Raw genomic sequence first — 26,814 nt, 5'->3', positions numbered from 1 at the left:
CATACAGTGGTGCCGACAAGTCTTACTTTTCGAGCAAGACAGGCCAAAAGGTGAACCTGGATGAAGCTATATATTTTAAGGTCAATTGTCGTTCATATCTGGAACATATCCAGTTCATATGTAAAAAAAAAGAGATTTCCAATATGACGTCAAAACGAACACAGTTACATAAAGTATTATACACAGCTTGTGTGATAGAGCAGTCCCTGTTTCAACGTGTATCGGCTGTTTTATCAAACAATGCCATGGTAATTGTTACTGCTTATTCCTAAAAAACGAATTATTTATTAAAAAAACAGCAACTCGTGTGATATACCGAATTATTTCACATATTTTAAATGTAACCAAGAAACTTAGCTCATTTGATCCAATTTTATCCATTTTATCTCGTTTTCATTTCCCGAGTCCAAATAAACCCATATTGTACTCCATCTAGCCTCGTTTTCATTTCCCTAATAAAATTTTGTATATGAAATCCATTTAGCCTTGTTTTAATTTTCCAAGTAAAAATCCATATCAAATATATACTGTAAAGTAAGATACATGTAGTTGGTGTCAAAATATCAAAAATTGTTAGTGTGTAATAAAGAAATCATTATACATATTTGAATACAATAATGGTTCTATTGTACTTTTAATTAAACATCTGCGAAACTTATATTGTACACGATTAGCACTTTGTCCGATATAGATTTGAGCACTGTGTATTCGTCCAATAGAATTCAGTATTGTACTCCTCAATGTATAATAACCTCATAATTGACTCAGAATAACTATAATTCACTGGTAGAAAATTGACAATGGTCATTTTAATGAATTTCATATGACTATGGTTACATCGTCTTGAATAATTATGCTGTAAAAAGGTAGTTCTAAGGTCAAAGTAAGCGGTCATTTAGTATCATTTAGTACTTGAGACTTGATGGTATACAGTATTTTTTCATATATGTAAAAATTGTTTGAAAACAAATTTTATTGTTGTAATAGATGTCCCATTCGTGTTTAAATATTAAGATAGTTTTGTGTTTACAGGGGCGTATCACGTTTGGGCCAGGATCTGACCCCCAAGCATCTGTGTTCTGTGACAATTGGAAAAAGTAAAACATAAGAGTTATTTCCCTTGAAATCAGATTATTCTCAAATAGTTCAGCTGAAGAGGATCATTCGCGATATCCAGATTTACTCATAGAATCAAAAATAAAGAAATAAAAAGTTGAAAAATCTGTAAAGTATTTAGACAGGTCATAAATAAACAGCCATCTTAAGACAAACTTGAGTATTATGTCGGGCTTAAATGCTGGTTTTGCACACACCAAGTGTACAAACTTGGGAAACCCTTTTAAACGGATTAAGTTCGTGGCATGTTTGACCTAGGTCAAATTCTGCCGACGACAAACGCCGGGGTTTCATTTTTAATTTGAATCCATGTTTAAACGAAATTTAAACCGTATCCAGAAAAAGGTACAGGCTCGCACACAAAGACTCGCAACATGACCCATCTATTAAATTCCCTGCCGTACACATGTTGTTCAGGGTCACCCATGCCTTTCATTAACCAATGTTCGACTATCGATATATAGATATATTGTTATATTGTTTAGGAACCTTTAAAGGCCTTAATCAAATAAGCGTAATGGCTTTAAGTAAAATTCACGTGCCCAGTCGTGCGAAAAGGCATCTAAGCAGTATCATTGGTCATTATATACAGCTATAAGCAAATAATATTTCTAAAACTGTACATTTATGCTGTTTTCATATCATAATGGTATAAAAAATCTTCTACCAATTACGAACAGTCAGCTATAACTATAACACATAATACCCAACATTTTATCAGGGACGATGACAGTGCGTCCAATAGAAATAATATCACCCAGTCTAAGGGTAACCGAGTCTTAACGAAAAATACCAAATATCATATCATGGACTGAAAATATTTTTACAAAATGTTTCATACCATTTGATATAAAGATAATTTGTTCACTCTCTTTTTGCAGGATAATCAATTTTACTTCGCAAAATGAACTAGAATGTAAAAGAAGAAAGAAGATTAAATCGGAATAGGATGGCGCCAAATAACAGTTCTCAATTTATTTTTTGAGTAAATTTCTTGATAATCTTTTTCATATTTTTTCCCGTTTTGGTTCGATTTTGAATTTTTATGTATTCAGGCCTTGGCACCGCAAGTATAGTGGAGTTCCTTTCATACAATCGAAACTCCTCGGATTTCCTCCTAATCCGAAGTTTGACGGAAATGGCCGAGATATGTTCGTAAACACACAAAAAAGCTAAGATTGAAGCTAAACAAAAAATGTTGACCTTGGAAGTGCACAGAGGATTTGCTAAATGCATGTACTTGTTAACTCACGTCAACAAAATGCACCGAATGAATATGTAAATTAGTCACAGCAACGTAGCTATCTGTTTATACAATTAATTCCCTACCTTATGCTTAATTCTCGAGAAATTATATCATGTTAACGTGATGAATTGTACGTTATAAATTGTTTTCGGTGATAAATTATCGTCAAGAAGTTAGGAAAAGCCTGCACGTCAATCTTCGTAATCTGATTACCCACGCAATTATATAATTGTTTTTAAATATATAAACTATGACATAGTTTCATTGGGCCCCGTGGGGGTGGGGGTAGGGCTTGGTCCCACGCCGATGACCTGTGATATTCAGGGTTTTGTGATAATGCCAATGTCTAATAGTAATATAATAGGTTTGCAGATCAGAAAATAGTATTTACTTATCTCTACCTTTATCTTTTACTTACATGCTGATTTCAGTGTTTTTCTAAAGACAGCTCCTGCAAAAGAATGTGGAAATTTGAAAACCTATGGCTGAAAATTACATAAAGGTCGCCTAAATTAGGAAGATATATAATAACTTTCTGCTCTTTTGATAATGTTGCTGTTCCGGTGAACAACACTGTAAAAATGTCTTTCAATTAAACTTTTTTTCTGAAAAAGGCTAATCGCTAGCTTCAGAGATTTAGATAATAAAGCTGGTTACATTTTAATGATTTAAACCAGCCTGCTGGTCATTAATTTTAAAGGAACTCCACTAAGGTCAAAAAGCCTAAAACCATAAAATTTAAATTTCTTGCATATACAGTAGACCAGTTGGGACACTTAAAACAGATAGATATGCAGAAGATTATTAAGAAAAATACTCAAAAATAAGTTAAAAGTAATATTTTTCGTGCTATTCTTAGCGTAATTAGAGTGAAAAGCGCTGCAACGCTATTCAGTTTTGGTTAATTTTTCACAGTTAAAATAATTATGCTTTAAAAAAAAAACAGTGAGCGAATTATTTGATTTTTTTTCACACAAGTTATTGGTCTTCGACATAATAGAACATTAATCTCCAGTCCTATGATGTTGGAGCCCCTTTAAGTAGATTTTTTATATTTTCCTGTGTGAATTAAACGTCGCAGATGTGGACAAGAACGTATTTTAAATGAATGCATCAATTCCATGAATTCTACATTAGTTCAAATACACGTGTCAAGTCAGCCGTGCGGAAAATATTACTAAAGGCATTTGCAATGGTTCAGATGTCGTAACATGTTGTTTAAATAAGTACATTCAGGTGAAACGGTTTTATATTAGGATACGGAAGTCATTGACTTTATATTAAAAAAAGAAATACGTTCACACATGTGATCTGCAACGAAATACCGGTGAGCAGTTGAGTGCAGTGTCAAGGTCTTGAAATCTTGTATTTTGTTTCTATAAACGGGATCTTTCAAGCAGAAATCTTCTGGTTAGAACATTGCACCATACAGTATGTATACATATAAAAATCTGTTTTCTCGAAGAATTGATTAGATATAAAAATTGCATCTTCTACATATGTTGCATAAGAATGAGTGTGTTGGTGGTGGTGTTGTTGTTGTTGTTGTTGTTGTTAACCTTGTGTAAATGACAATTGACATTGTTTTCCTTGTTGGCGACATGATACGTTTCTTATATCGATGCCGGTATGGAAATAGTTCAAAATTTCTTTGATGAGATCATTGTACGGATAGGCATTTGTGTTGATCACTTTTTTATTTTTTGGATTATGTCATTAGTACCTTCAAACTTTGATGAAGAAAGAAGCGATGGGTGCCGTTTGCTTCTGTAAACGCGGGTTCAATTAATTAAGAAGTAAAACTGATTTACAAAGGGGAACGGCCATGCAGGATTCCGCGTGTGCGGTAAAATAATCAGAGATGCACCAAAAAATCACAGCAAACATGTTCCACCCTGACCTTGTCCTGAAACAAGAACATCAACAGATTTATTGTAAATACGGGAAATATATGTGGCTTATAACAGCGCTTTTTTATTTTTTGCGTGCAATAATTACATGACAAATACCTTAAAGTACATGCATGTACATTTGCAGTAATGACGCGTCTTGAGAACTTAACCACCATGCATATTTTATATTAAACAGCTTATCCCTATACTCCTATATTTTTAAATGTGTCCTGCTTTCTCCTAGAAATCGGGTATTGTTTGATTAAGGGCTTGCAATGTCAAGATGATGAGCCAGGCTGCAATTTCGAGTACAGTAGGCTGGTCAGCGTATATACTGGTCCGCGAATGTCGTTGTGCAATGGCAGCACTTGTCTTACTCTAATGTATTAAATGAGGAGAAAGAACGTGTGTGACCATAGCTACATGTAAAATTAAGAATAATCTCAAGACATATACAACTATTTTATAGGAGTCCTTGTTGTTTTTCGTGTCAAGATGTTTGAAAACTCACCTGCCTATCAATTGTATGAAATCTATTATATGCACTTTAAAACCAAATATTCTGGCGAAAAGGATATTGGATCTACTTTGATGCAAATCCCTTGTCCAGAAAAACAAAGAAAATATATATGTATTAAAAAAACACACAACAAAACAAACAGATTTTCATCTTAAAGGGACTCTACTGCGGGTTTTTGACATGATAGGACTGGTCCAGTTATTTGCGTGCACATTTTTAGCTCATTTCCTCTCTCCGTTATTCCAGAATAGACATTTTTATAGTGCAAAATGCCCCCACAAAATACAGTGTTGCAACGCTTTTCGCTCAAAAACCGGCTAAGAATTTTACAAAAAAAAAATTAATTTCAAATTTAATTCAGAGTATATTTCTTGGTTATCCTTTGCAGATTTTTCCATTCAATAATATATTTTTGGGCATTTGGAGTTCCGTTCCTCTGTCACGTTTTTATCGTAAGATAAGGTTATTCAGTTCATTAACGATAACACCACAATTATTCAGTTAAATAACAAACATGACCATTTTCATGAAATTTTCTGTCGTTTGGTCAGGTACATCCGGAATGAAAATTCACAACGTGGCGTATACACTTGCAAGGTCACTGCTTGCACGAGCACAACGTGCACGTAACTCATTAATCAGAGACAATTAGATTACAGATTACTGATATCTATAGTCAGAGATAACATATCATACATGGCATGCTATCTACATCTGTGATATTGCTTTCGCATTAGGTTGTCCATGTTTTTATTTTATTTTTATTTTTCTGTGTGGGGTTTGTAAAATAAATTCTTAATAGACTATACCGAAAACGCTTCCATACAGTATTATCCTGACTCATTAACTAGTAATACATGGTTACTCCCCTTGACAAATCTATTTTCGCTATCCGAGCTAATCGACCTAGTTTCCCTTCAAAAATCACTTTTTCCTGCAAACAAAAGTATTTCATGAGTGGAAACATCAATGCAAAAAGGGCTACTTTACAATCAAAATGTTTTTCATATTGAAAATTTCCATGACATGCTGTACTTTTGCAGATATTAACCCTTTTACAGCTATTTCTTTGTTACGAAATAAATCCCGGCAGCTATAATTAGGCTAATGCTATGTGTATTCAAATGACATCACCTAGCTTTAAGCCAATCAAATTGCTGCATTGCCCTCACTCCCTCGAAAAGTTGAAAGGTCACGGCTATAGAATCAGCTGTTTGCGGCGAGTTTGTAGAAAAGATGGTGGTGGGACAGGAAATTGACAAGCTAAATCTTCAAAATTTGGAATTAAATCTTAACTAAAAAGAATTAAAAGGATTAACATTAAAGGTATTATATATTTATTTATCATATAATGTAAAAATATTATTTCTAAAACACTGAGGAGACGTGAATTTTGTCAAAAAATAAGGAAAAAAATGGGAATTTTTGATGTCCAATAACAAGTCCATTTTTCATGTTGATCTGCGAAGAACTTAGCACAGGTGATCACGAAATATTGATATCAAAAATTGCATATTAAAAGTATAAACTTCTATTTCTCAGCGAAAAATATTTATGTTTTATTAAAAAGTTTAATGCAACATTGTTGCATACGATGCATATTTTATTTAACGGATTGCACTAGATCTAATCGTGCACAAGTAGTGTCGTAACTAATAAAATGATAATTAAAAAGTCGGAAGTGAAATATTAAAATTTAATAAGAAAATGATCGTACTATTTTTTAAACTGAAATATATAAATTTAAGCCCAATAGAATTATTTGCTGTTCAATAGGAAACCAGAATTTATTTTATCAGTGATTTGATAAAATATTAAAAAATCCATATTTAACTATATTTTCTTTAATGATTTAGATAATGAATATCAAGTGTTTAATTTTCCTCCATTTATTTCCATGCTCACAAACTAACCACTAAAGTGGTGACAAATGAATATGGAAATAAATTGAAAATAGATGTACTACTACAGGATTTTTACTTAACAGCTTCAGAGATGGGTCACAACTACACAGATCATTAAATGATAATCTGATTACATCTACATCTAAATCATACTGATTATAATCACTTCCAAAATTTGTAGGCCTAAATTAATTCTTCCTGTATTTATTAAAACAGATCTGAAAAACACCTCAACAAATCACTTTTTTCTTGAAAGAATGATCCAATGATCAGCAAATCCTCTCTTCTCTTTTAGCACTGAGTCTGACACTACATAAGGAAGAAAATTGTAATAACATCCTTGAAAAACAGCCTCAGGCTAAACAGTAGGCAGTGATTACAGAATATAGGCTATTAAAAATTCATAAATAGATCAAAGATGACTAAACGCGGGTATTGTGAGATTTTCTATCAGCCGTTTTTAGTTATTATTCGCACTGCTAGAAACTTCCCTAAAACTTATACACTTTCAATATTTTGTGAAGAAAAATAATGTTTTGACCAGGCTGTTGCAAATGTATTTGGCCCTGGCTGTCAATCCCTCTATGCCTACATAGAAATAAGAGAGAAAAATTAAGTTGATATAACACAGAAAGTGTGTGGAAAGAAGAGGGGGACCACCTTTATATAGTTGTTCATCTATTGAATAGTAAAATTTAGTGTAAAATTACTGCTTTGTAGCAGCCCACTTTCAAGAAAGGATTCATTTTTACCATTTCTACAAGTGATGATGATGTATTATTGCTTTTCTTATTTTGAATATGTTACTTAATCTAATATATTATAAACACTTAAATTTTATTCCCCAAAACCCTAATTGTAAATTAAATTTGTTAATTAGGAAGGGGGATAGAGGAGTGATTATTCTCCAGGTAGAGGGTGTGTGGGGGAGGGGGATGCCACCTGATTTCATCTTACTTTATGGCCTAGCAATACTATTAAGACTTAATATGAATTTCTTACACAATGTTCATGTTTATCTATTTAATACTAAAAAGTAAAATATTTGAGAGAAAAAAGTGAGAATTTTATGCTCAGTTTTAAATACTTAGTGGGAATACCAACACTTGATAATTTTTTTAAAAATTAACTAAAATATGACATTATTTCTTCATCCTTTACCCTTTGCCTACTGACAGCATCTTTGAAGTCACTGTTTACTATTCTGTCAGTACATATTTTGAACATTTCCCTAAAAGTGATGAATGGTTTTGTTCCGATTGAGAGGTAGGACCAGTTTATCTAAGATCTTTGGGTGATATTGGGGTTAAATTAATACAGACATTCTCTTTTTGTCTGATGAAACTATGGCTTGAATGGTTGGCAAAGAACTATATTTATACAACTTTTAAAATAGTTCCTTGTCATCAGATCTCTATGTGGAAATCCTCCAAATAATAAGTAAATAGGGAGTGTTGTAAAATTTTTTCAAATTTTCCAAAAAATTCTTAAAAATTAATCAAAATTTACAGAATATTTTAGAATAGAATTTATTTACTCTCTAGAAAAATGGCTTTAGGAATTTTAGTTAAGTTGATCTATTTTTTATTCATAATTATTATTTTATATATTTAACTTACACTTAAAAGAGGTTATTTGATACATGTATATATGTTATAAGTACTAAAAGAAGCAATATTTTATGTATACCATGACCTAAAAGTGGTCATAATCTATAGTAATAAGTATTATCTATAGATATAAAGGCTATAAAAGATGATAGGATCATTATAGTGTATTTATAAGGTTGACTTAATCAGAGTTGAAATCAAAAGTGTAAAAAAAGAGATTATGTGAAAATTGACCTTGGGTTTTCATAACTTGACAACATATTTTTTTCTATATTTAATGCTTATCCAATTTTCTACCCGTCTCGTGCAATAAAGAACTTTCTAGATATCGAAAATCCAATACTGGTACAACTAAAAAAAATATGATGCAATCAAAGGTGCTTTTTTTTGGAAATGTGTGTTGAAGAATCTATATATTCTATATATTTTCTATTAACTTGCATCTATAGGTTTTTAAGATATCTTTTGTCTTTTAGTCATATTACTATAATTAGTAGTTTAGTCTCACGCATTTTGCTCTTTTTAATCTGAACTTGTTTTTGGCTACTGGGGGATATGAGCCCAGACCCCAAAAATAGAGAAAAAAAGCCTGAGTTACAGTACTGACATTGGACTTAAAATTGTCAGCAATGTTTTGTAAAAATTTGTAAGCATTGTTCATTAAGGAAAGTTTTAAGAACAGTGACTTATTTCGTCACAAATAAATTGTTGTTGTGAAAATTTAGAATATTTAGATCTTTTAAAAGGGCAGGACATTTCACTCATGGAAAGACCTTGAGTTTTGTTGTGGCATCAGTGTCTATTCTAGGAATTCAAAAATAGGGGTGATTTTCCCCCCTCTATTTCATAAAAGGGGGCGATTTTCAAAATCAAGGGGTGCCAATATAAACTGCCAATGTTAAATCGTCTGCATTAAGTTTACACTGAGGCGTTCAACCGATGAAATATTTAAAACGAAAATATTCATTTAAGGCAGCAGAAGTTGTCCTCCCTTAATTTATGAACGAAAACAAATTATTATAGAACTGTCGCGATTGATTATCAAGGGATTGACAATACAAACAATCGACCTATCTTTTACATCTAGATCGTAGCCAAGCTAGGATTTCTTGATTATTTACTACACTAAAATATGGCGCCCAACTGTCAGACCTAGCACACTAGTTCCGGTTGGTACGAAACATTCCGTTAATTTCCGTCAATTCATGTAACCAGTACCATACGGTACTAAATTATTATAATTAGCTTACAGTTACCTCCCTTCAGTTTCCGGTGTAAATGTAAACAAAAGCGAGATGGAATTATGCTTGCGAGGGATCACTGTTTCCAGAATTTTTTTACGATTTTTTAAACTTTTTTATAGATGCGCGATTTTCACGCACATGATTTTGAATTGTGCGCAATCTTTGAAATATTAGCGTGAATCGCGCAATCGCGCGTCCTAGAATAGACACTGGGCATTATTCATTATTCTGTATAATACCAAAGTGGCTATAATGCCACTGCTGATATATTTATTTCCTGAATTATAAGATCATAGTTCATATTTTGTTTTCATGACTCAATTTTCTCACATGTGATTTAATTATATATAAAACCACAAAAGAGAATCTCAGTGAATGTTGTGTTTGACATCATGCACTTATTAATTTAGAATGGAAACACTTGTGACCAATGACCAAAAAACATTTCACTGCTGATAAAACACACAAGTTGACAAATTTGCGGCAAATTTAACCAGTCCTTCTTCATGATTTTTCTATTTCATGAACATTTATGGAAAAATTATCAAATTAACATGTGGAACTAACAATTCTGTGACAGTAAATCTGGACAAAACCATTCATGTTTAGAGAAAATTTCTAAATATTATATGTACTGACTAAATAGCAGTGCGAGTTTGTGCAGTTGCCTCCAGCAGCTAGGTTAAAGGTTTAAGTCTGTCTGCAACCTGCAGCTAGCCACTAAATGTGGGGAAGTGACTTAAATGTGGGGAAGTTGTTAATTATATATAACTTGGTTTGTTGTTTTCAGAAAGAATTTGCATATTGACTAAAAATGGGTCAATCATTATAAGAAGGTATATTATATTAAGTACTTGAAACAAATCTGTTCTACTAAGTGTTTCCTTCATAAGTACTTAGAGTAAACAACTTAAGATTGCCAACCAGTGATAAAATGCACTCTTAGAAAAAAGTATGAGCCATAGCTGCAGAATAGAAATACAAACTTAACTATGTGCCAGGGCTATGTTAACCCATTTCTTATAAGTGTAACTGTTTTTACCGCAGTATATTCTCTCGCATGTAGTGCATCTATGGTACATTAATGTCATGTTACTTCTGGTATAAATATATACTTGCTTTCACCGAGATATCAGAGTAACATACTTCTTCATTTTTTACACAGCAGAAATTTAGATAAGTATTTCTTGGAGAAGCAAAAAATAACCTGTACGCATATTCTACATAATTGCTGTGAAGACTCTTTTTATGATTTATGATTTACTGAAAAGCAGCAATTTCAGAAATGAATTGAAGCTAAAAAGGTTCATTAAGAATAATTTTATAAGTGAATAAGTTGATCTTAATGCAGCAATCACTAAGAGTTACCTCCTTAATCCTCAAACCCCCCATCCCCACCCAGTGGGATTAGAGAAAATGAACCATGGGGAAATGAACCTCCACCCTGACTGCCCTAATTTAGTTTTTCTCACTCACGTTTTACCTATAGGCCTGCTTTAACCAAATAGGTGCTTATTACCTATCTAAGGACGTACATGTTGTACAAAAAATCAGTCCAAAGCTAAATCAATCGGTCCCAATATGAAACATTTCCAAAAAATTTTGGGGGAGAGGGGGGGGGATTAATTTCCATTCAAAATAGTACTTATGCCAGCAATAAATAGAAATGAAACTGACAGTAACATACTTATGAATAGGCCAACCCTTTTCTCTGAAAATGACAGGGGGGAAAAACATGACACATAAATTTGTTAATTTCTCTTTCAGTGTGTTACTGACAATTAAGTACATTTATAGATAGAATCTTTATTGTTTATAATATATAAATATGCACAACAAACACAGATACTTCAGTTGAAATGAGAATCCTGTTATGATTTTATTACGACTTTATTTTAAAAAAGATAACTGAACTTGAGTGAAACATGTATTTTCTACTTTCCTGACATAAACTATAGACCAGTCACCATGGCATTGCTTCATTTTCATTTGAGGGAAAATATTCAGCAATTAAATCATGTCTTAAGGTTATAACATGTCCTTAAACATTGGAAAGAGGCTATTTAACTCAATCTTTGTAACCCTTTGGTACTGATTCCGCTGAATAACATACTTCCATGGCTTTAAGTCTTTGCCACCCTAAGCATAGAGTCCGACCAGCCTACAGGCACATCCATGTTTAATGCAGTTGGTTTAGAAAAAATTTATTTATAGAATGGACAATTTTTTAATGGACTGTACCAAGTTCTAAGCAGGGCAAATCCATTACACAAATTCAGCAGGTAATTTAAGGGTTCACTTAAAGAAATAGTGTCACAAATTTGGTAAATATGGAAATTTTTTAAGTGGGTAATATCTGGGACAGTTAGTGGGTACCAGGATTTTGACATTTTCCAAGTTAACAGCTTCTTGTATTTTATATTTATTAATATATTTAAACTTTTTTTTTGACATTTCAATTGGCGCCAGTTGCAGCATTGACTGAGTGTGTGAAGTATTGTTGTTAAATGTGGACTTTCCACTGAATTCCAAACCCGTTTTTGCTGTATTTGTCAAGTGTTGATAGAAGAGCGATCATAATGTCACATGAGGACTGTCACATATGGTATACGATGCCACTTTGTGGTAGTTGTGAACCTAAATACAGAAAATTTTGATAACATAAGTTGAATAATGGGACCACTTCAGTTTAGACCAAGGTTCAATTTGTTGAAGTATTAACACTTTTATGTTGATATATATTTTGAAAGATTAATATATCTAGTTAATATCAAATAGGTTTCGTTAATATCAAATAGGTTTTGGATTTTTTGAGAAGATTGGAACTATGGGAGTGAAATTCATTTTATAAAAAATAATAAAAAATAATCATGAAGAGTTTGATGCCGGAAATATGCACAAGTACGATTGCGGGTGTGAAGTACGGTTTTTAGCTTTCTTTATTTCTCATACAGTTACTAAAGTTTAATGAAAAAGATAAATATTTTGTCAAATTTCTTATCTTAACTGTTATTACAAATATTAGGTATCTTAACTGTTATGTATTTTCATTGTTACAAATAATAGGTATGGAAATTTTAGAGTACACAAATGCTCAAAGATTCTTTGACCTATAGATATATTTTATTTTTATAGAGAATCTGCAGTTCAAGTGATTTAATTTGGTTTAAGTACACTTGTCAATTTTGAAATTTTTTTGAGATTTACGAAGGCAGTTGGTTTTAAATAATACAAGAAACATTTGATAAGCTGAACGATCCTATTTGAATAAATTTGGAATGATTACAAGTTAAATGAGTTGGGTTTAATTTCTGAACTATTTTGTTATATATATTTAAGTTCGAAAAAAAAAATCCTTTTAAATCTTTGTAAATTCCGTAATCTATTTAAAGATAAGACGTCTGTTTGTAACACTTCTTGTGTGATTAAACAAAAGACGAACATTATGTATAAGTCCTTGTGATCACGCGGACGTTAAATGGTGTTGTATTCAGGTTTTCTGTACATAATAATAGCAAGGTTTGTCAACCACGCTTGTCAGGAGTGAATAACTGGTCTGTATTACATATTTTATACAGCAATGATTTGGCGTGTACAGTGTATATGACGACCTATTTAAAGGAGGACGTTGTACATGTGTGGCTGTTGTATTTAGGTCGGCACTATTTATGGCTACAGATTTAGATGTCTCTAGCATTAAGTTTCACCTGAGGGGCGAATATGTTACACTCGTCTTAAGTGTAATTGTATTAATGTATGAAAGTCTAAAGGACCTCAGATATATGTGACTTTGAAGTCTTAAACTAGTTCTTGTTCTAAAATGAAGACAATTCATACTACTATACACAATTATGTTACAATTTGTAATGTCATATTTTGGTAGTTACATAATGTTTCAATATCCCTTTGTTGGAAAACTCTTTAAAAAAAAGTTGAAATATATAGGAAACCTTGATACTTAAGTATGAACTGCGATCAAAATGGCTCAGAAGTACTGTACCATCTTGATCTGCCCTCCAGTTGCATGGGTAGATTTAAGTCGCTGCTAGGTGGCGAGGAGTAAAGATCTAGGCCGCTTCAACCTTGGTGGTTTTTTTTTTAAACGCTTAAATCTGTTTATTTGATGAGACTGTATTTAAGAAAAGCATAGTGACTTACATTGATATAGAAAGACAAGAAAATCATGGTGTTATTAGAAATATTGTTTAAGAGAAACAATTAATCCAAGAAATATAATTTCACCTATTGTAAGCTCACTTATTTTTTCGCTTAGATCTTTCTGTGTCAACAAACCTTGAACTTATTCTGCCCCAACATACAGTGTTTACACAAAATGATGTTTGTTCGCTCTAGTTTTAAGCAATAATTTGTATAATAAATCAAGCAGGTCTCATTTTTTCCCCATTTTTAGATAATTAGCTTTTTCATTTTGTCGGTTTTGTATTTAATTGGTTTTAAAACTCAGGTGAGTATGACTTTTGAAGGTTGAAATAGTCCTGTTTATTTTAAATTTTAATGTTATTTTAAACTAAAGCAAGATCAACTTTTCTCATCTTTTTACATCTTAAGAAGAAAAAGAATATGTAAAATAATGATAACTGCTATTGCGTACAACTGAATCTTCAATTTTCTGGCCTGATTAGGAACAGTTGTTTTAAAGGTCTTAGAAGGCCTTCAACCGCTCCTCCCCCACCCCCCCCCCCACTGCCCACCCACCCTAAGAATAAATTTATATAGTGACACATAATGTTCTTCCTTTGTGCATCTTTCACGGCTTTTATGGACATCAAAAGCTTTTATGGACTCTAAAAGCATTTTAAATGTGCTTTAAATTTTGCTTTCCTTATTTAATTTTTTGTGCAATTTAGAAATTAATTTGTAATTATTTGTTTGGGTCGTCAGACCAAACAAATAATGGAAGCGAAATTTCAGAGTCTAATGTTGTTAATTGCAAATGCCGAAAGTAGTCCACTTTTTTGAAGCGGTTACTTCCCTTTTCTATGAACACTAAAGCCGAAAAATTCAGGGGAGATCACTGCGTAAAGATGGTCAAAGACAGGCGCATCAATTTTCAAGCAAAGTAATTCCCGAATGGTCAAAGATTTCTAATATTGTTTTATTGTATTTTCTGATCGAAAATAACTAAATACAAAGCGGACATTCAATCTCTGACACAGAAGTTTACAACAAACCTAACAACAAGTAGTTCTCAAAACAGCTTAAAACTAGCGATTTAAAAGAAAGAAATATTTTATTTTGTTACAAGTATCCAACAAATTACAACGCATTTAAAGTTAAACAATAGCGTTGGCTTATAGAATTGTCAATAAATGCACAATCACAAATTACGCGGATGAATATGATTTTATCAATGAAAATACTATTTATTACCAAATACTACACAAACCGAGTAGTGGAATATATAGATTCTACATGTCGGACTGTTTGGGCGAGAGGATTTTCGCTAAAATATTTACTTCAATTTTAAACAACAGGTTTACCCTGAACAAAATACCTCGAAATTAATAAGGATTACAAACCCGAAATGCAATGGAAGTTCTAAATTTAGAATGAGTTGATATTATTCAGACTTTCTGTATATAACTTCTCCGTGGTACAGTGGTAACGCGCTGGCGTAGGGTGTGAGAGGTCTCGAGTTCGAATCCCAGTCGAGGAAACTTTTTTTTGTTAAATTCTTTTTTTAAGTGTTTTTGTTAAGGAAGTAGCCATGATATGCAAGGATAAAGTGTGGCTGCCGTAAAAAATGAACATAAATGATTTTTTGATGCAACTCTAGTTATGCAGAATTCCGTATGTATCAAACTCTGGTGCCTTGCAAAATGATTAATTACATAAAAATAAACCTATACAGGAAAATGCATACAGATATACAGTACGATTTAGATTGCAAAGATCAGAAAATACCACAGAACTTGCAGCCCTATGATTCTTTATAAATATAAATGCTTATAGTAAGCTCCAGGATTATTTACATCTGTGTTAAACAACAGTTAAAGTCGTTACAAGCCCTTATTTAAATATAATATGGTTTTCTTCAGCCCGTTCACATATAAATTCACCGTGGCTGAAGGGTTTTCGGGCTCGCTTAGAAAGCGAGAGGTCTGGAGTTCAAATCCCAGTAAAGGTAACTCATTTTTTTTAAATTGTTAAAGTCAAATAAACATTGGATTGAATATCAGTGTTGCAATTAGTCTTATAGCCAATTTACTACAATTAAAACGCTGGAAAGCATTGGTGGCACTATACATATAATCTCACAACCTGCACCTTTCTTACATTCTGAGACCAAAACAAATTCAGCGCCTTCTGTGCTTTGATTTTATGTATTGGAAAGTAATACAGACGCCCGTTTTCCTGATCCAGTTGTTTTGTTAGTGGTTGAATGCACAAATTACTTTGGCTCTCGAAATAAGATATGGTTGAAACTGTTATTAATGTTTTCGCAAACTCAGCAGATCTGAAAATTTATTGTTAAGTTTCATAACGAAAGTTATTTTCTTTTCTGCCTATTTAGGAATTAGTGTTAATTCAGCCATGATAATCATGTACATATTGTTAAGTCATCCAGAAACCAAAATATGGTTATATTGTATTGTTGTTTGCCCGTTTGAAAACAAAAATACAATATTCATATGGTAGTAGACATGTAGGTATGTTATTTGTAGATCTCTATTTTTGTTACCGCAAGGTATTGACCTGTGTTCTTAAGATATATTATAATTTCATGTACATGTAAATAAACAGGTCTTATTTAAAGTTGAACCATTATCCTGCTAAATATGTGTAATGGTTTAGTCCAGCTTTAAATTTGGAATGGTCTATTTGAGTTTTAAGGGTTTTCAATAACAAAATATAAAAATTAAGGTACGAACAGTATAAAGCCTAAAGTGAGATGGCCTGGCTTGATCTATAGGTGCCCGATTGATAATCATGGCTACATAATTACGGTATTTATTGGGGGAAATGTTGGAAAAAAATATAATTGCTAATTTATATGACTTAAACAAAGTGAAGGCAGATTAATTCCATTCATAATACATGTATATACAAATTTATAAGGGAAAGAGTAGAAGATAATATATGTTACTTTAGAATATATTTAATTGTTATACACTACATGTACATGTATACTATAGTGAAACTAGAGATATTGATGGATCACAACAGCTGATGATTGGATATTTTATTGATTTCTTGGATTGCATTAATTTATATTAATAATTTATGATGAAAAGCTGCAACACAGATTTTTTTACAATATACTTAACTAGTTTTACTTACGTTACCCATTAGAAGTTACAGGTGTCATTGGTTCAGTCCAAAAATACTGATGATAGGCAATACAAAAGGTGTCTAATGAAAATATTGATGATACATGGATATATCTAGAATTACTTATCCATGTTTCTGATATGAAGGACAGCTCTTATTTTTATCCTTTTCCGCTTTCAATTCAAACATTTTATTGTTCATTGAAGGCATTCTAATATTGAAATTAATATTATGTTTAATCAGCGAATTAGAATTGCTTTTGTATCGATGTATTGAAATCTCTAGGCATTTACAGGAATAGTTTTTCTTTTGTTCCTGTTTTGTGTCATTACTAGTACTGTAACAAAATATATTGGCGGAACTCGGAACAGCAATAATTGTGCTGTTCAGTGATAGTTTCGCTACTAATGAGGTTACTATTTTTAGCATTATTTATACATGATGGTTATTATACATTGTACGGTAGAGATCAGTGGTCTGAAAACTGGAACAATGAAAGTCGGGATCAAATAATGATAGATTGGAAAAACAAATTTACATTTTGTGATGAAGTGTTACTAAAGGGAAAGGGTAGAAAAAAGACTTTACTGTATAAACATAATGAAAGAAGTTGTAACTGTTTTTTGTTTTTTTAAATTTGGTGTTTAGTAATTGGGAAAAATAAGTCAAATGCATTAGAATATTGAACATTTTAATGTTACAAAGTATACAAAGACGTCCTATTTATAACTGCAACAATTGCCTGACAGAGTCAGTCATTCGTCTTCATAGAATGGCATGATCATGCCAGACATATATTATACAGATTATACGCTATGTTTATTGTCCTCTTTTTTCTCTTTGCACTAAGAGTCTTTCCAGATGATCTGATATAATATTTAAAGCAAAAGGATAAGCAGTTATGTGATAATTATATACAGTAATATTTTCTATGACTTCGCTTGTCAAGACTTCTGGAAATATTATAATATTATAATACAATGTTTTCTGACTTACTTTCTTATTATATATTTCAGAATTATTAACAAGACTATGTTATGAAAATGACACAAGCAAAATTTTTTGAGTATGACGAGAAGGAGGAGTACTACGATGAGGAGGAAATTCGACCCCCACGACGACCCGGGGATGCACCAGACGGAGGATGGGGATGGGTGGTTGTGATCGGTGCGTTCATTTGCAGCATGTTCGTCGAAGGCTTGCTGTTCTCGTACCACGAGGTCGTCTCTGAACTAAGTCAATACTACCACATGCCCGAGGCATCTTTTGAGTCGGTGTTTGTCTTAATGACTGCATTCTGCTTAATTGGAGGTAAGTTGCTTGAAAATTAGTTGATCATAACAATTTTTTACCAGCAAATCATGCATAAATTTTGTTCAACATCTTATTGGACATTGTAATTTGGAGCTGTCATTATTGTCTGAAGGGTGCAGGTATTGAGATCAAAATGAGTAAACAGTACATTACTATCAAAAGCATAGAATCAGGTCGGTCTGCACCAAATATTTTTGTACAAGTTGGTTTGGTTCTATATTGGTTGCATAATAAACTACATTATATTGTTGAATATACCTGCATAACAGCCATTTTGTTTTCTTTAATGAGAGACAGTTACTGGGCAAGCTTATGGAAGGTCGGTTGGGTTGTATCAATATTTTGTTGCAACTTAAAACAAAAAGAAAAAATATTTTGTTTTCTTATTTTCAGGTCCTTTGACAGGGGCACTTGTCCATAAGTTCAGTTGTCGTAAGGTGGTCATGGTTGGAAGTGTGATAACATGTGCATTAATGCTAGTCAGTACACAAATGCCAGGCGTGGCAACAATAAGATTAACCCAGGGGGTTTTAGCTGGTAAGCATATATTTTATTTTTTTTCACTCCCTGAAAAAAAATTGACTGTAGTACTTATGTTAAGGTATCAGTTTGAGATCTGGACAAACTTATTTACTGTTTCACATAGCACCATTATGGATTTGACTAAATTTTAAGAAGTGGAGATATTTTATGTTTGTAACTTTCGTGGACTAACACCCAGGAATGGGTAAAGGTAACCGAGACTAAAAAGTTTCTTGCATTCAAGTTGAGGGTCAAAATGCATGTTATTTATTGGAATTTTATGTTTGACTTTAATATATGCAGTGAAAAAAAATGGTGACAGTCATGAAGAACAGATAAACTCTGGTTAAAAATCTATGAACACTTTGTCATCAACCATATATTGCTAGGCAATTACATTAGTTAATAATTATGTAATTGCTAAAGCAATATATGGCTGAAATTTGGCAAAGCTGATTGTTTTCAGTGTAAAAGACAAGGTTTTGATATTTATACCCCCGCACAACAAAGTTGTAAGGGGGGTATACTGGAATCAGCTTGTCCATCCGGCCGTCCGTCCGTCCGTCGGTTTTTTCTTGTCCGCCCAATAACTTAAGATTCCTTTGACCCTTAGTCTTTATATTTGGCATGGAGGTTAGTCATGATTAGTAGATGACCCCTATTGTTTTAGAGGTCACTAGGTCAAAGTTCAAGGTCACAGGGGCCTTGACTTCAAAAAGCTTGTCCGCCCAATAACTTAAGATTCCTTTGACCTACAGTCGTCATATTTGGCATGGAGGTTAGTCATGATTAGTAGATGACCCCTATTGATTTTGAGGTCACTAGGTCAAAGGTCAAGGTCACAGGGGCCTTGACTTCAAAAAGCTTGTCCGCCCAATAACTTAAGATTCCTTTGACCCACAGTCTTCATATTTGGCATGGAGGTTAGTCATGATCAGTAGATGACCCCTATTGCTTTGAGGTCACCAGGTCAAAGGTCAAGGTCACAGGGGCCTTGACTTCAAAAAGCTTGTCCGCCCATAACTTAAGATTCCTTTGACCCATAGTCTTCATATTTGGCATGGAGGTTAGTCATGATTAGTAGATGACCCCTATTGATTTTGAGGTCACCAGGTCAAAGGTCAAGGTCACAGGGGCCTTGACTCCAAAAAGCTTGTCCGCCCAATAACTTAAGATTCCTTTGACCCACAGTCTTCATATTTGGAATGGAGGTTAGTCATGATTAGTAGATGACCCCTATTGAATTTGAGGTCACCAGGTCAAAGGTCAAGGTCACAGGGGCCTTGACTTCAAAAAGCTTGTCCGCCAATAACTTAAGATTCCTTTGACCCACAGTCTTCATATTTGGAATGGAGGTTAGTCATGATTAGTAGATGACCCCTATTGATTTTGAGGTCACCAGGTCAAAGGTCAAGGTCACAGGGACTTTGACTTCAAAAAGTTTGTTTCCCCTATAACTTTAGATTCCTTTGGACCCACAGTCTTCATTTTTGGCATGGATGTTGATCATGATTAGTAGATGACCCCTTTTGATTTTGAGGTCACTGGGTCAAAGGCCAAGGTCATAGGGACTTTGACTTCAAAAAGTTTGTCCACCCATTTATGACCCACAGTCTTCATATTTGGCATGGATGTTGATCATGACTATAAGGTGACCCCTATTGATTTTGAGGTCACTGGGTCAAAGGTCACAGGGACCTTGACAAAAAAAAGCTTTTCTTCTTAATTGTTAAAGAATGTCCTGTCCGCAATGTATTGATTTTGACATTTTCACATTTGAAGCATGTAGAATACATAACTTAGCAATGCACTGGCTTAGTAACCTCAGATTTGGCAGGGAGGTTGTCCTTGAGCTGTAAATGGCCACTGTTGATTCTGACAAAGTGGTATGCGGGGGTATTCACGCCATGAAAGTGGCAGTTCTAGTTTTCATTTGTTGTATCTGTTGTCATTATTGTATGTAAATGTACAGAGTAAGTTAATCATTTATTGTTGTCACATATTTTGTTGGAGACGGTCAAACGTGAGTTGATAGTAGGAAAACGTGACACGTTAGTCCTTGACCTTGAGCATAGACTATTGAAATAATGATGAACTTGTGGCAGATGTTTTTAATCTTTATACATCTTTTAAATAGTTCAGTCATAAATGAGATAAAAGTAATATTGCAGAGTAAGAATATTATTCATGTACCGATGAACATAAAATATTGCATAGAAAGAAAATTTTTCATGTACCTACGTAACGTACATGTAATATTGCAGAGTAAAAATATTTTTCATGTGCCGATGTACATGTAATACAGCAAAGTAAGAATATTTTTCATGTACCCATGTACATGTTATACTGCAGAGTAAGACAATTTATCATGTACCAATGTTCATGTACTTGAAAAGTTAAACCGGTTTTTTTTCCCAAAAAATGGAGTTTGTATAGTTTTAACTAATATCTTCTGATTTTTTCCCCTGTTGACTAGTTTTGAGTGTACATACGATTAAATTTTCAATTTTTTGCCAAATTTTGGTTATTTTCCCCGTTGAAAAAAAGAGCCTTTTTTAAAAAGAGCCTTTTTTGCTAATATAATGAATTTTAAAATTAGCTGAATTTTAGCAGAAATTATAATACAAATATTAGTTTTTAAGGGGTTTTGACAATTTTTTTATATTTAAAAGGTTTTTAAATCTTTCTGACATTTTTTAAAAATTGTAACTTAAAAATTTTTCTGTTCGATTCTTGTTCAAGTTTTTACCTCGGCAATTAAATCTAAAAGCATATGACCATTTCTTTGCCTCTTTTCTCTTTAGGAAGGTTGTCTAAGTATGGTATGTACCAGCCATCAATTTTGATAATTGCATTTTGGTTCGAACACAAAAGGGCATTTGCAACTGGACTAACACTCACTGGTGCGGGGGTGGGAGTGTTTATTTTCACACCCCTTTACAGACATTTGTTGGACATTCACGACTGGAAAAATGCGACAGTCATATTAGCGGCATTGTTCTTAAATTGTGCTGCGGCTGGTGCGCTGTTCAGACCCTTAACACACGCAAAGCCAAAGGGGATGAAACGCGGACCCATTCAAAGAGGTGCAATAATGAAAGCTCTGATTGCGGAGAAGGAGCGCCAGAGGACTATTTCAAATGGCTCCTTAGACAACTGTATTATAACTAAAGACAACAGACTTATTAAAATAGATAAAATTGATCTGCGGAATAAAAGTAATTCATATATTTAATAGGGTTAAAAGAAACTTTTTGAGATTTAGTTCAAAGAAGTCTTAATCGACGAAAAAACTCCCCGGGGGTACCCAAAATAGTCGCCAATCCAAATTTTTGCCTAAATCTCCGAGAAATTTAAAATAGTATAAAAATTACTTTTCCAAACCTTCCTTAGCCTCCAACCCCAAAAGGACAGGATCGGTTTACTGAACTTCGCCTAAAATTAGTTCCCAGTTACGAGGCATTGCCTTTGGGGATCCTTGGGGTCGGAATTAGTTGTTTAATTTAAAACCCAAGAAAATCCATTCTAGTGATAAAACCTTAAAAATTTTGTAATCTAACATTTTTCCCAGCGATTTATCGTCGAAGGAGAAAGAGGACCCTTTTTTTAAATGCCCAAACCCCCCATGGAATGTTAGAAAATTTAAAATTCAAATCCCTCATTAAAAATTTCCAAAAAAGTAAAAACGGGTATTTGCATCCTTGAAGGGGAAAATAATGACAGTTCCTACGATTTTTCTGTGAAATGAGCCGATTTTGGAGGGAGAATTATCAGACGTAAAATTTGTCGTAAACGTGCAAGATTCTCAACCTGGGGTTGCTGAATTACCGCTTTCGGGCTTTTAAATTTTTTAAAAAGTTTTCTCCTAGATAGTAAAATATTTTACTTTGTTTTTTTTGGTTTTTTTTGTTCAGTTTTGGATAAAGGGAATGGGCCAAAATTTTTCAAGCAACCTTTGACTTTTACGGGAGAAAAATCGTCCCCATAAATCTTTTAAATGGGGAAAAGCAGATACAAACGTAACAATAAATGTATTAACTTTCCCTGGCTTATTTCGTTTTGGGAAAACACTTTTTTTTATCCGAAAAAAATTGGGGCTTATAATTTTATCCCCCCGGGGCATCTGTTGTCTGTCTTGCGAACCCCAGAGGTACTTGTGTGACTTGGAGAACAATGGGTAACAGAAAATTCTCTTTGATCCTATTCATTCCATTTTTACTTGTGTGTCTTTTTTAAAGCCTTGTGGGACTAAAAATGGCCAAAAAGATCAAATGAAAAGTCACATAAGTACCATTTTGTGAGTACGTCCGTTAGCAATTTGGTTTTGGGAGCATAACTTAAGTTCGATTTGGCCCACAATATTCAAACTTCTTAGGATGATTGTCTATATTGGGTAGAACACCCCTATTGATTTTGGGGTCACAAGGTCAAAGTTGAAGGTCACTATTACCTTAAAACTGAAAACAGTTTCCGGAGCACAACTTAAGTTCCATTTGGCCCACAATATTCAAACTTCATAGGAGGATTGCTATTTGAAGGAGGTAATACTTTTATTTAATTTCCATGTCTTACAAATGCTACAGCCTTACTAAAAATAAAACACTTTCGGGCATATAATGCTTCGTCTAGCGGTGCTCTTGTTAGCATGTCCTTTACAAATTATTAAATATCATCTGCGTGAAAACAAAAAAATCTGATGTAAATGATTAAACGTAAAACGTGACTGATGGATTAATGGTATAACTACATGTTATAAACAGGTACGGATAACTTTAATTAAAAAGACTGATCAAAATGTCACAAGGTACATTGTTTGTTTGTTTGTTTTTCATTTATGATTATGATCAAAAATCTTACCAAAAGTGCCATGTGTTGTGAATTATAAATTCATATGAGTGCAGGTAAACTAAGCTTCTGTGCCCAAGGTAATAGGCATTTAATGTGAATAACATATGTTGAGTACTACGCATTAATTTTGGTACACACGTATAATATACGTAATGTCAATCAAATTGACAAACGCTCTATTATATATTGAAATAAACAGATATCGTTTGACAGTAAGACTATTTTAAAGGGGGATAATTCAAATTTTGCATAACGGTTTTGATTATCTGAGATTTAGAGACTGAAGATGGTCTTTTTTATATATGGCCAAATCTTGAGACTTTATCTGTCTGAAGTTGTCATAAAGACATTTTGCACTTTTTGGGGCTTTTATATGCGTAATTTGATGTATTTGTTGTATAATTTTCTTACTTTAATATGGTTATAATTTATTCGATCATATTGTTCTTTTTTTTTCTCTCGCGCACCGGTGTCAAGTAACCGAGATTTGCTTTATTTACGATGTATTTTAACAAGATTTGTGATTTGTCACGTTAACTTTCAGACTTATTTGTCTCTGCATACAAAAACTTATATAGTGTATTATTTACATGCCTTATCTTTTTATTGCTAAAATGACAGATTTACGAAGGTTTATGAGGCAGTTGCGCACATTTACCATAATTATATAAATGATAATGTTTGCAAAATTTGTTAACACAGATTTTACATATCTAGGTCATCCCGTATATAATTAAGTAACATTTCAAGGATGCAGTAATTAATGCATTTGGTGTGCACCCATGGATGCTCATCAGTATAAATAATTAGCAGTAAACATTTTAGTGTTTTCAGTTCCTTGCAAAAAAAAACACAAACACTTTTGGTATAATTTTATGTCAGAGTTGGAGATTATAAGAATTTTCTTTAGCAAAAAGTTTGCTTTAAGCATTTTGAATTAATTTATAGATTGTATAAATGATAGCTTTACAGTGCAAAAAAAATACATCCTAGGGGCAACTGCTCTAAAATGAACTGTTCCAATTGTAGAAACTGGGAAAGTCCATTTTGAAAATTTGTCATAAATATTGATCCTTAACCAATTTGAACTGACCGTGATAAAATTTAATAATATAAAACCAGGTCAGTTTGTACAAATGTGGGCAGTCTGACCAAGCTCTTTACTGTTGCTTGCTTAGTTTCTTTTCTTATTGTTTTTGAATACCCTTAAACTTTAAATGGACTGTTCCATAACTCAAGCAGGGCAAGTCCATTACATAAATTTAGCAGGTTAAGGGTTAAGAAAAGGACGTAGAACCTTGACTGGGGTTATTTACATAAAATCTGATTGATGTGAAAAGAGGTAAACTATTCATTACCTGTGCTGATAGAGGACAAGAAGCCCACTTCTGATGCATAAAACCTGCCTAAAATCAGGTCACATTTCTAATTATAAACGTCTATACGGTACCTACATTAGACTGCAGAATATTTTCTGAAGATTTTATTTTCTTCAAAATTGTTTTGTTTTCGTGCAGTTACTCAGTTAGCATGGCATCTGAAAGAAATTGAGCTAGCTTGCGTAATGAAGAGGACTAAAATCATATTTGTTGAATTTACGTGTTACGATGTATTTCCTTGTATGTCACATTATTTGAAGTCATTCGAAATTTCATATCTGCTGTCGGATATGAGGCATACTATATTATATTGATACATGGCGTCTTAACACTGGTGAAGTGATCCGTAATGTACAGTAGAGATAGTTCAATGTGGTATCAGTATGTACAGGTTACAGTTTGACAGGTGATTAATATATATTGAATACTCAGTAGAAATGATATTACTACGTATTCATGGAAAAAAAATTGACCGACATTTTAATTTTTATGCATTTTCAATAAAAATAAGATCATAATTATAGGCTCTTATTCCAAGGTTTAAATCCCAATCGAGCCACGTGCATTTCATGCCAGGAAGCTAGACTGTGTTTATTTCGAGACTATTCTGGTGGCCGATTTAAGTGTGTATTGCAAGACTATTTAGGTGAACGATTTAAGTGTGTATTTCAAAACTATTCAGGTGACTAATTTAAGTATTTCAAAACTATTCAGGTGATCAATTTAAGTGTGTATTGCAAGACTATTAAGGTGACCGATTTAAGTGTGTATTTCAAAACTATTCAGGTGACCAATTTAAGTGTGTATTGCAAATATTGGTTGCCGATTTAAAGCCCCTGAAATAATGAATTTTAAGTATTAATCTGCTAAATTTTGTGTTACAGACTTTGAAAAAAAAATTCAGCTGTCTATTATCATGCAATTTAAGGAATATCTAAATGGGTAGCATATAGATTTGCCCGTCAGTGTCCTGCTGTTAGTCTATAAACAGGGAAGGGTTATTTGTGTCCTATGGACACATTTCTAGTTCCCTTCTATAGTAGACGACTTTTACAGGAACACTTCCCATTTCTAAATTTTTGTATAAAATCGCACATGCATGAAATTGAATTAAAAATCAGGTTTTATTCTTCCCTTTTTGCAAAAATATTGCTTTATTTCCCCCAAATATAGAGGATGACTTCTTTCCCTACCTTTTGTGCATTTGTTCTATATATATATAGTGATGGCAAAGGGCAATCAATAGTTATAATTATACTAGTGGCATAGGCTCATACACAGGCACTTTAGGTCTTCCCCTGACAGTAAAATAGGAAAGTTGTTTTTCATATTCTTATAGTTATTCTATGGTTTAAAGTTACAATGTTTAAAAGTGCATTCTGATGAATATCATTTCAAGATGAACAATATAAGAAAGTAAATTTGTTAAGTAATGTTTACGAAATTTAATATGACAAAATTTTATGAGGCTGGTAAGAAATTATTTGTTTGTTGTTTTCCTCACGAAAAATCATTCCTATGTGGTTCGTAATATTATTAGGTAGTAAGTACTTTTTACCTGCGGTTGTGTAAACTTTTCGATCACTCGGGTCACTGACAAGGTACAGTTAGAAAAACAGCCCGGCAGTTGACCTTGTTAATGTAAACAGCAATTAGTTCTGTAGTGTTTATAGCTCTGTCATTATTGTAAACATCTGTTTAGAGTTTATAGTGCATCTTGTCAATTCACCTACTTTTAATCATAGGCCCTGGGCCAGTGTGAAATTTGCGTTGAAGATGTGCTAAATTGACCTCTTTACACACCAATCTTCCTAATATACTATATTCCAATTAAAAATTCCAATTTCAAAAACAGTCCATAATATGCTATTATAGTTATAGACAAGGTCAGTAACGGAGCGCGTAACGCTATGGGACGTCTCTCGG

The 26,814-nt window shown here is 33.0% G+C and overlaps 1 protein-coding gene across 1 annotated transcript in view; it reads left to right on the top strand.

Annotated features, from left to right (window-relative positions):
• The first annotated feature begins 5,940 nt into the window (after positions 1-5,940).
• The window catches only part of LOC132742338 (monocarboxylate transporter 5-like), a 35,119-nt gene continuing 14,245 nt past the window's right edge, over positions 5,941-26,814 (top strand). Inside the window, exons 1-4 of the mRNA XM_060730714.1 lie at positions 5,941-6,100; positions 17,842-18,136; positions 18,533-18,784; positions 21,466-21,891. Coding sequence (XP_060586697.1) covers positions 17,863-18,136; positions 18,533-18,784; positions 21,466-21,891 — 952 coding nt within the window. The 5' untranslated portion in view covers positions 5,941-6,100; positions 17,842-17,862. The remainder of the gene's footprint in view (positions 6,101-17,841; positions 18,137-18,532; positions 18,785-21,465; positions 21,892-26,814) is intronic.

Source organism: Ruditapes philippinarum, unplaced genomic scaffold (assembly GCF_026571515.1).
Source record: "Ruditapes philippinarum isolate M1 unplaced genomic scaffold, ASM2657151v2 ctg819_1_1_1_1, whole genome shotgun sequence".
NCBI classification, from domain to species: domain Eukaryota; kingdom Metazoa; phylum Mollusca; class Bivalvia; order Venerida; family Veneridae; genus Ruditapes; species Ruditapes philippinarum.
Note: the sequence above shows the minus strand (reverse complement) of the source record. Positions and strands in the feature narration are given on the sequence as shown.